At 42.5% G+C, this 12,127-nt stretch overlaps 1 protein-coding gene across 1 annotated transcript in view; it reads left to right on the top strand.

The window, feature by feature from the left end:
- LOC307034859 (uncharacterized protein) overlaps nucleotides 1-7,675 on the top strand; it is a 35,611-nt gene extending 27,936 nt beyond the window's left edge. Inside the window, exon 6 of the mRNA XM_079673785.1 lies at nucleotides 5,915-7,675. Within this exon, the coding sequence (XP_079529911.1) occupies nucleotides 5,915-6,043 (129 nt within the window). The 3' untranslated portion in view covers nucleotides 6,044-7,675. The remainder of the gene's footprint in view (nucleotides 1-5,914) is intronic.
- Nucleotides 7,676-12,127: the final 4,452 nt, after the last annotated feature.

Genomic DNA, 12,127 nt, shown 5'->3' with positions numbered 1-12,127 from the left:
ACAGCGACCTCCCCTGGCGAAGTGCAAGGCTGCAGTGGGTTTAACGTATCTTTGCCTTGAAAAATATTTGATGCACACACACACACACACACACCAGAGTCCTGCACGGGTCTGATTTTCAAGACCCGCTCCCGCCCCGCACCCGCGACGTTCAATACCGAACCCGCCCCGCTACCCGCACATATTACCAATTAGTTCCGCAACCCGACCCGACCCGTCGGCACAGGATCCGCAACCCGACCCGAACCCGCATATATGAGCAGTGAAAACGTGCAATTATTAACACACGCAGTTGCATATTTCTCTCAAAAAGCGTGGGATGTTGGTTATTCTCTCCATCTAGGAGGACACCAAAAGCCTCCCAGACGTTGGATTTCGCTCTTGAGGAAGTGTTGGAAAATGCTGTATTCTCCGCTATAGAGAGCTTCACCTCAGCCATTCAGAATGTGGCGCGCCTCAGAAGCAGATTGATGCACTGCAGAGGTTATGATTATGCACGGTCCCGCGGGGGAGAGGTCTGAGGATTTAAACTAAATTATTATTATTTAAATATATTTATTATGCAACACCCGCGACCCGACCCGTATCATCTTTGTTTTACCCAGAACCGAACCTGGAAAAAAGTGTTTGAAAAAATACCACCCGCGAATCATCTTTTTTGCGGGTCACCCGTCGGGTACCCGTGGGTACCCGACCCGATGCAGGACTCTGACACACACACACACACACACACACACACACACACAAAAACAAACACACACACAAACTAAGACTGAATATCATGTTCTATTTGCAATTAAAGATTGATAATTGTGTGTATTACGTTATTGAGATGAGACTAGATAGTGCTGGACATTTTTTTGGAAGAAGAGGGCCTTTTATCAGTTATTAAAGTATTAAAGTTGAAAAGTAATGATTAAAAGTATCCATTCCGGGCTTTGAACCAGTTGCGCTGAAGACACCTCCGCATTCGGGCCGCCGGCTCTACCCACTGGGCTATCCATTCTTTAAATTATTGAACTTTTTTTATATTACTGATAATTGTCTTTTTGTTCACAACTTCTCCACATTTCGAAGTGTTTCCCAAGCCAGAACGACCTATCTTTCTTCCTGGCTTGCTCTATAATGTTACTACAATTCAAATGCAATACCAACAACAACTCAACATCAACAACGCAAACTACGACAACAACCCACACATTGCGCATTGTTAGAGCGGTCATAAAGTGTTGAAGCGCTCAAATTCGAAACGGTTTCAACCTGTCACCTGTCAGAATCGAGACAAGGCAGTGCATTGAATCGCGTGAATGGACCGCGAACCAGTCAAGTGATTCATTCAGGAAATGAAGCAGTTGCCGGTTCGGACCATAGGTTCGGACGTCACATGTCACGTGATTTGAAGCAGTTGCTGCTTCTGACGTCATATGTCACGTGATTTGAAGCAAGCTTCGAAGCACTGCTTCTATGGAATAGGAAGTGCAGAGTTGAAGCTCCATTCGAAGCTTCAGTGTCAAACTGCCATCACTACATGACACTGACAGACACTATCCGGTGAATATTGCGTGTGGACGGAAGTTTTTTTGCGATTGCGTTTGCGTTAATCCTATACGTTTAGCCGTATGCGTCCTCGTGGGGCCGGGGCCTAAGTGTAAACAAGATAAATATAGCTAATGCTAGCTGTGCAATAAGCATGTATGGATAACGCTAGCGTGTATGCTAATGCTAGCACGAATGCTAATGCATTTTCTCATTGAGTTTAACTTGAAACATCTCCAAATGTCATCACATAAACACAATACATGTTACCAGGGGCGTTTCCTGGACCTGGAAACATTCAGGGCTTAGCCCATAGTGGCAGCGCCAGAGATTTTCTTTTGGGGGTGCTGTGGGGTAGCTTGAGCATAGCCGTGGGAACATGTTTCAAATGGGGGGTGCTGTGGGGATGACACCAGGGCCGGTTTTGACCAATTTGCTGCCCTAGGCAAGATTTTAGCTGGCAATGAAAAACCTCTACAAAAGACTAATACACTACAAAAAGAGAAACGTATTGATATGGTGGACAGCTTATATAAAAAGGCTTCAAATGTATTTAGTATTGCATGAACATGTTGAATTGGGGGGTGGACTTCAGATCCTCTAAGGGGGTCCGGGGGTGTCCCCCCGGGAAGATTTTTTTAACATTTTAAAGTAAAATACTTCAATCTGGTGCACTTTGAGCGCCCAATTACTAGAGACTGATCTAGGGGATACAACTCTAAACACCCATATGAAAAAGATCGGTTTGTATGTGAACATAACCAATAACCTACCATAGCCAATAACAAATAAATGTAGGCTAACTTGTTTTATTTTTGTGGTTCATTTATATCTTATTTTACCAGTTAACATTTATTTATGCATATTTTTAAATCTCTCTGGTTTTAAACAATATTTTTGGTTTACTGTCCTATAGTATACATTGGAATGATTTCAAACCTGTTTTTATTTATCCTAATAATTATAAAGGTGTCCCTTTGAAGTATTTGCTTACATAAATTGTGATCAAAACGTTTGAGACCCACTGAGATAACTTAGACTAAAGTGAACTGTCTAAACCCTCAGAGTCCTTTACCTCACTGAGCCTCTCAGTCTGACAGGACAGAACTCTCTCTCCACATTATTGTAGAAACAGCTTCTTATATCCGTTAGCGCAGCAGAAGCTAACAACAATCCCCGCCGGTACATCTTGTGGAAGTGCAGATCCTCTGTCCTCCACCAGGGGGTGCTGCAGCACCCTCAGCACCCCTACTTCCCACGGCCCTGGCTTGACGTTTCATAGAGGGTGCTCAAACATGTAGGGTTTTCCATTAAGGTACCGGGCGCTACAGTGGAATTTTCTACTGCAACACTCCTCACGCAAATATACAGTGTACCCGCGAGTGTACCAGGCTCGATAATCAGCTCACGGCATATAGGTGTAAGCAGGGGTAAAGTGCTATTTTTATAAGTGGGGAGTGGACCTAACACCCTTTAGGTGGGTCCGGGGGCCTGCTACCCCGGGAAGATTTAACTTCAATTTTTTAATATTGAAGTTAAATGCATCAATCTGGTGCACTTTGAGAGCAAAATGAAGAGATCTATGGTTACATCTCTCAACACCCATATGAAACAGAACTGTAAACAGATTTTCTTTTTCTTTTTGGATATTTTACTAATCACTCCCCTTTTAAACTGCATTCTTGTTTTACTGTCATAGTTAGTATTTCATAACTGTTTTTCATTTATTCTCTTATTTTCTTTATAACTATAATGATCATATGAAGGTGTTCCTTGGAAATAATCTTTTACATAATAATTGCATTCACTGAACACGGGAAATTACAATCCTGCCGTCCTCTCTAGTGTCATGATGAGGTTCAGGTAAAGTGAGGTCAGTTGCGGCGCCAGGGTATGCCTGGGTTAGGCTACAGCCATACCAACAAATGGCTTAGCCCCACCTTAGCCCCACCATGAGGAGGAGCAGCAGGTTCAGCTTTCAGAACAAACTAACAAAAAACTAAAACGGCATTCATTTTTTTAAATATAGTAGTAATAGATTTATTTACTTTTCTTCTCAAGAGAGCACCAGAATGTGTATTTTATGTTAGTATTTCAAAAAAATTCCTGGGGGAGAATCCCGCAGACCCCCCTGCAGGGGTTGGGTTTTCAGCATGTCAACTCTTTCACCTGTGGGGTAATTGCAGGATTGGCTCCAGGTTGCCCTTTTTATTTACTACAAGACAAAAGTGCCTTTTTATTTCATACAGTTCAATTTGGATTGAGACAGGGAAATAATCTAAACCTCTCGCGTGGCGTTTCACTGTCAAGGGGGGCGATATAGCGTGTATGTAATTACATTGCAAATACTGACTTGAGCCCCACCACTGTATGGGTTAGCCCTACCATAGATTACCCAACAAAAATACTCTGGCGCCGCCACTGAGCACGGTTAATGTATTATATTATATATATTCTAAGGAAGGAATGACAGTACGTTAAAGACGGTATACTGTGTGTGAAAGAGTGTACATGTGAGATTCTGATATTGTTTGTAAGACCAAGTATGAGTTGTGAGCTAGACGGCCTTTCATAGCAACTGATCTCTATCTCCACATACACACACACACACACACACACATACACGCACACGCACACACATACATGCTTTCTTCACATCATTTCATGCAGAGGGATTTATAACAGAGTGCCTAGAGTTCACTCTTCATTTGTTAAGCTTCAAGGTTTCTAAATTGAATTTGTCAGGGCAGCCTTACAGAGTGTAAAATGACCTGATAATGCTGTTTGACTAATGAGCAACTCCAGCTGCATTCAAATGAAGTGACCGCTATATGCAAAACACTGCTCACACCGCGCTGATAAATGAGCCGGCTCACTCTGAGTTACAGCACTGAGAAAACTACAGAGACCTGCTCCTCTACCTTTGTGCAGGGGAGCAGAGTGGGAAACTCTAAACTGTGTATATGTTTATTTGATATTGTACTTGTTGTAAAGTATCATAAATATTGCATTTAGGTTGAGTTAGGAAGGGAACTACTTAGAGAAACATTCATCAGTTCTAGTTACTGATTTGTTTCTCTTTAAAAAAAAGTGAAATGTGTTAAACAATTCAATAATGGTTTTAACGTTGAGATTATTGTACAAATGGGTTACAGTAGAAACCACTAGAGCTCGACAATATTCATGGAAATAATGTTATTTGTAAAATTATAGTTCATGTAATTGGGATTTGTTGCTGATGAAGCCACACCTATTGAGGCTGGCTTTGGATAATTGGTTCTAAATAGATGTTTCAGATCATTTATTTATTGTATGTATATTGTCTTCATTTACAGTGCTGTGAAAATGAATTTCCCCCTGGAGACAATAAATCTAATCTAACATTTGAAATCACAAGTGGTGGAGTTCACACTCACTTTGTTGATTGAAATATGGTATGAAAAGATATATACGACTTCACATAGTTATTAATATAAGGGTTTTTTAATTCAACACATACCAGTTAGCTACACTGACAGTTTTTCAAAAGACTGTTCACTGGGAGTCAATACAATATCTGCAAACGTACCTTCCAGCTTCCACTACGATAGACTGCTGCAGGAATGAGTCCTAAAACCCGGGAATGACTCAGCATATTTGCATATGCAGTTCTGTCACCTCAAATAAATGTGGGTTTCTAGTTAGATGCAATAACATTTATTTCTAACATAAAATACGTCAGTAAATACCCCAGGTTTTCACGTGTGTTAAAAAAGGTTGCTAGCAAGCAGCTAAATTTAACTATTGTCAGGGTGAGTAAACTTTGTAATGCTGAACAAAGTGAGACTCATCAATTAAGTGGTGGGAAAATGAAGTCATGTGATTGTGGTGTAGTCTAAAGTTAGCTTTCTTACTTCTGGCAATTCAAAATATATATGTAATTTGTAAAAAATAATCCTTCTGAACAAAACTTTAAGCTGAAACAAAATACTGTACAATAGAAGAATCCCATTGGTTTTGTGCGAAGATTTATCTGGTCTGCCAAAAAAAGAAAAGTCACACCTGCAGCACTCCATATCAAATTAAGGAGAAAGCTGAGGTGATGTCTCCAAATGGTTTATTTTGTTCAATCAACAGACAGAATCTTATAATTAAAATCGTATTAAAAGAAAGCAGCAAATCTGCCCAGAGGCTTTAAATAATAATGCAGAATCAGATTGTTGTTTTTTCCTTTTCTGTTGACCAACACATTGATAAATCAGCTTCAGCAGAGTAAACCCCTGGGTTGTGTTCAGTAGTCTAATAATAATAATAATAATAACTTAAATGAATATAGCGCCTTTTATGAACCCTGGGACGCTAACATCACATGTGCATGTTTGTGTTTTAATCTCTGCAGGAAAGCAGACCCCCCCAAAGGACAGCCAATCACCGTCTCTCCCCCGGCCTCCCCTCGACCAATCAGCACGCTCATAACGCTGCTGCTAAGCGACGGCTGTCATATGACTACAACAGAAACATGGAGTAACAGTGCGGCTCTGTTTGAACTGTGATGCATCAACGTTTTCCTGAAGGACTGCAGTGTCAATGCAGTGTCAATCTGTCAAACACTGACCTTTGACCTTTGCACCCTCCTGTTTATTAGAGCCTGAGCCGCTGTGTAGTCGGATGAAAACAGAGCGACAGTTGTGTGTCAGAAGTTGTCTCCTCCAGCTCCTGTTGGAGTGTTTCCATTACCGTGTGCCACCGTGTCCACCTTCTCTTCTTATTTTCGCTTTCTGCCTCCGAGTGATATTTTCCTACCTAATATTTTATTATAGATTTAAATGGTATCTTAATAGAAATATGTCACTGTGTCAGAGCTGCTGTATGATAGAAATGGTCGCGTTGCTTGAAGAAATCTTAATGGGTTGAGAAAAAGGGAGGAAGGATTAAAAATAAATCATTGTTTCTTGCATTCATGATTTTAGAAGGTCAGCATGCAGCTCTGGCAGAAAGATGTAGAGCTGATGTGTTCATGTCATGTGGAAAAGGAAGAAAGAAATAAGAGCAAAGGGTTTCTGTTCCAACCTGCAATTATTCAAAGGATCTGACACTTTAAGATGGCGATTTGCAAAGTTATTTCTTATTATATTAATAGTTATTTAGCACTGAATCCTTAAGGCTTAAAAAAAGAGTCACTGAGTAAGTCAAAGTAAAGTAGGCATTCCTGTTTGCTGTAACATGCAGCGCTGAATAAAGTGAAAACAATAGTGACAAAAAGCTTCCGTACGCCCACCTGAAATGATGTTTTTGTTAGAGGCAGTGACGTAATGCTCTTTTTTTGCTGTCACCTCATTAACATGGCGGCTCGACCTCATAACCCCAGGAAATCTTTATTCAAACATGCTGTTACCCCTCCACCCCCCACAGAAACCTGCTGTATCAAACATATCTACACATCAGCTGGATTCATGCAAATGTCCAAGCTCTCCATTTCTTTTTTTTCAAAGATAGAAGCAACAGAGAATCATGTGATCCAGTGGAGGCAGAGTAAAGCATTATTTCACTCGCAAAATTCTGAAGATGTGTCCAGACGCATGTGCTTTCTTTGTGTGTTTGCTGCAGAAATGACAGGAAATAATCACTTTTGGTTCCTCAGAAAAACAAGTTAGTCTTCCAGTTAGTGCCAACAGGAACTGCAGTTAAGTGTCAATGTTTACGAGGTAACGGAGCGAGGCAGACACACAGTGTTTTTTCTCACAATCTGAAGTGGACTTCACCAATCATTCTGGCACGTGATGTTTCTCTGTTTCCTTTGTCTCTCCGTCTGGCTTCCTGTCTGCCTCTCTCCTTACTCTCAGCTGACTCCACGTCACCAGCAAAACTTGAATTTAGCTGCCAATAAAAAAAATATTGTTCACAATGTGTTCCACTGTACATGTTTTAGACGTACCACTACATGTTATGACTTTATTTCACTCTGAGTTGTATATTTCAGCTCAATCATTTGTGATGATATATGATATGTGTGAATGTGTGCGTGCGTGTGTGCCATTTGTACAAAACTACAAATTGCTGAATAAGAAAAAGATGAATATTTTCTGATCTGTTCAAATGAGGAGGAGTTGTCGCCTTGGTAACTGATGTAATAAAATGATACTGTGTGATGGCTACCTGATTCCTTGTCACGTGTTTATATACTTTAAAATTTCATATCCACCTATGCAAGACAAGTCATAACCAACACAAATTCAGCTGTCTGAGAAAGCTAAAAGATTAACATTTTAGTGTCTAATTATTTAAAAATGAAATGTACAGTATATAAAATAAATAATATAGATATTAGGACCTGGTTTACTCGTGAATTACCGGGGAGTGATGGATTAGCTTCACGGCCCGAGGAGGAGAGATTTCAGAGATCATAGACTTAATTTATTTCTAGTCTGAATCTAGCATTATCCAAAGTATTCTTTCTCTTTTAAAGTTTAAGACACCCCGGCTTCCGGTTGACCGCGGGAACGAAATGGCTGCGTAAGTCTTGAGCTCCCCGACAACATCCCACTATTATTACACATTAAGTCATTTCACGCCGAATTATCTGTTGGAACGCTATAAGAATACCGGAGGCAAAGGGAAAATCGACTAAAACGTTGAAAGATGAAGATATTAAATCCATCGCCGAAGTGGTGAGTGTAGATCATTCTCATATGATTAAGTTTGTCCTTTGCAGGCCACCGTAGATGGTGCGCCACCCGGTGACGTGTTAAGATAATAGGCATTCAGTTGTTAGTCGGCATGCAACGTACATGTTCACTGTTCATGCTGTGGTCATAAATAAAGCCACCACTTGCCTATGCATTGTGTATTCCTTGTACATACACACATGCATGTATTAAGAAGTATCGACAACTTCTACATGGTGTCAGAAGACGGCACGAGCCTCTCCTCGTCTGGAGAATTTCTTTTCCACGGACCGTGCTAACGCTAACTAGCTGGCTGAAGCTAGCCCCAGCTACAATGGCGGATGGATTTCGCCGTCCGGACCCTGTTATGTTTGAAGGAAACGTCACGTAGAGCTGGCGGATCTTTGAGAGGGAATATGAAATCTTCATCGCCGCAGCGCACCCAGACAAGGCTGCCAGGACTAAGGCTTACATCCTCCTCAATCTTGCTGGACCAGAAGCCATTGAACGTGAACGATCCTTTATGTATGCAGCTGAAGTGCGCGCGCCAGGCCCCGACGGTGCAGTGATCTCCCCAGCTGAATCAAGGGAGGACCCGGACTGTTTGATACGGAAATTCAGAGAAATATGCAACCCTCAACATAACAAAATAATGGAAAGGCACAGGTTTCATTCAAGAAATCAGAAGCAAGGTGAGAGCATTGAGTCATTCATCAGTGATCTGAAGATAAAAGCTAAAAGTTGCCATTTTGGAGACTTAGCTGAGGAACTAATCTGTGACAGAATAGTATGTGGCATAATCAATGACTCTTTAAGAAAAACTCTGTTGAGAGACAGTGAACTGACACTTGCTAAAGCTGTTTCAGTCTGCCGTATACACGAAATGACAGAGGAAAGCAGCAGGACGTTAGCCGTTCAAGCTACCAGTGTTGATGCAGTGAGACCTGTTTCTAGCAGAAGATATCAGCCAAAGCCACAGTCACTCGCTCACTCCCAGAGCATCTCTAACTGTAATAATTGCGGAGGCAGCCATGCAGCTATGCGAGAAAAGTGTCCAGCTTTCGGGCAAAAGTGCCACAACTGTGAAAAAGTGAATCACTACAAAAAATGCTGTAAGTCTAAACCACGCAGCTACAGTCATTCAAATAGAAATAATTTTAACCAGTCTGTACATGAAGTAACAGTGGAAGAGCCCACAACACACAGAGAAGACACGTTCTACGTGGATGGCGTAGATATCGAAAGACATGTTGATAGTGTTAATCCTCAAGCTAAAGACAAAGAAGAAGGATCTGTTACAATTCACATTAATGGCATACCAACTGAAATGAAAGTTGACACAGGAGCTAAATGCAATGTGTTGTCTCAAGAAACGTTCACACAAGTGACCAATGGCGAGCAACTTGTGAAGCAAGAGACTGCTATAAAACCTTGTTGCTTATGGAGGAAGCAGGATTGAGACCAAAGGCCTGGCCACACTGCCTTGCTGCTTAAAGGAGCAGCACCATTCGTTGCCTTTCTTCATAGTGAACAAAGATGTGCAGCCACTACTGGGATTTCGGGCATGCGTGGACATGGGAATTGTCACATTGAGCAAAGATGTCCACCAGATCACTACGGAAAGCAACACGGATTTCACCACACAGACACTCATGCAGTACAAAGACCTGTTTGATGATGAACTTGGAGAACTACCAATCACTTACTTCATGACAGTTGATCCTAGTGTACAACCTGTGGTTAGACCTGCCCACCGCATTCCTATTGCAATGCAAGACAGAGTTAAAGCTGAACTTAACCACATGCAAAACATAGGTGTCATTATACCAGTTACTGAGCCCACAGACTGGGTCTCATCTATGGTGGCAGCACACAAAAAAGACAAGCAGGAAATAAGACTGTGTATCAATCCACAAGACCTCAACACAGCGCTGAAAAGACCACATCACCCTATGAGAACAGTAGAAGAAGTTGCAGCACAGATGTCAGGAGCAAAAGTGTTTTCTGTGCTAGATGCTAAAAGCTCCTTCTGGCAGATACGTCTCGACAAGAAATCCTCCATGTTGACAACCTTCAGTACTCCATTTGGGCGGTACAGATTCCTAAGGATGCCCTTCCGCATTAGCTCTGCTAGTGAGGTATTTCAACGCTCGATGGAACAGCTATTTGCAGGTTACCCATGTTCTGTCATCGTTGACGACATCATCATTGGTGGCCGCGGAGTTGCTGAGCATGATGCCAACCTCAAGAAGGTGCTGGAACGAGTGAGAGAAGTCAACCTAAAGCTGAATCCAGCCAAGTGCAAGTTTCGCCTGGATCATGTAGGATATGTAGGTCACATTTTCACAAGTGAAGGCCTAAAGGCAGACCCTTCTAAGACAGATGCAATCACTAACATGCCAGTCCCCACAGACGTTGTCTCACTACAGCGTTTCCTCGGTATGGTTAACTACCTCGGCAAGTTCATCCCAACTTCAGCGACATCGCAGCACCACTGAGAAAACTCATCCACAAGGACACTGCATGGTGTTGGTTCCAGCAGCATCAGGATGCATTTGACCTTCTTAGATCATGCTTATCAAGTCCACCTGTCCTGTCATACTATGATGTCAGAAGACCAGTCACGCTCACCTGTGATGCGTCATGCTACGGACTTGGAGCAGCGTGCATGCAAGATGGCAGGCCAGTAGCGTTTGCATCACGCACCCTCACTGACACAGAGACAAGGTATGCACAAATTGAAAAAGAACTGCTAGCTGTCGTGTTTGCCTGTACAAAATTCAAAGACTATGTGTATGGAAAGCCTGTAGTGGTGGAGACTGACCACCAACCTTTAGTGACTATCTTAAAGAAGCCCATCCACACAGCCCCTGCCCGTCTGCAGAGAATGTTACTCCGGCTGCAGAGCTACGACATCAGTTTGGTGTACAAAAAGGGCAAGTATATGTATGTAGCAGACACACTTTCACGTGCCCCAACCACACAAACATCTCAAAGCCCTGCTGAAAATGATGCTTATGAAGTTATGTCTGTGAGCTACATCTCCACAGCCCGCTTGGAAGAACTCAGAAAGCACACAGCAGAGGACGAAGATCTGCAAGCCCTCAGTGCAGTCATTAATAGAGGATGGCCCATCCGACAGAATCAGCTCCAACCTGCTGTCCGTCTCTTCTTTCCCTACAGAGATGAAATGACAGTAGAAGAGGGAATTGTCATTAAAGGCCACAAAACTGTCATTCCTCAATCCCTGCACAGAGAGTACATCAAAATAGTGCACAGAGGGCATTGCATTGAAGCAACCAAATGCAGAGCAAGAAGCATCATCTTTTGGCCAGAAATGTCTAGAGACATCACTGAGGAGTTGCTTTCATGTGCGGTGTGCAACAGCACCAGATCCCATCAGCAAAAGGAGCCCCTCCAGCTTCATCCTGTGCCAGATCTCCCATGGTCCACAGTGGCAACAGACATCTTTGAGTGGCATGGAAAACGGTATCAGGTGCTGGTTGACTCATACTCTGGCTGGTTTGAAATCGACCTTCGCCGGGATGTGACCTCATCAACTGTGATAACTAAATTGAAGAGACATTTCTCTGTTTTCGGCACACCACACACACTCATCTCTGATAATGCTGGACAGTACGCCAGTCAGCATTTCAAGGACTTTGCAAAACAGTGGGACTTTGTTCACATCACCAGCAGTCCTGAATACCCACAGTCAAACGGACTAGCAGAGAGAGCAGTTCGCAGTGCAATCCAGCTGATGGAACGTTCACACAGAGATGGCACAGATGTCTTCCTCAACCTGGTAAATCTCAGAAACATTCCCTGTGATCTGACGTTAGGCTCTCCTGCTGAAAGCCTGATGTCGCGACAAACACGTGCAGCCATCCCTGTGAGCACCAAACTGTTACAGCCAAACCCAAAAGATGCACAACTAATCAGAACAC

This window comes from Notothenia rossii, assembly GCF_949606895.1.
Source record: "Notothenia rossii genome assembly, chromosome: 4".
Taxonomy (NCBI): Eukaryota; Metazoa; Chordata; class Actinopteri; order Perciformes; family Nototheniidae; genus Notothenia; species Notothenia rossii.
The sequence above is the reverse complement of the archived record's forward strand: the minus strand, read 5'-3'. Positions and strand labels throughout refer to the sequence as shown.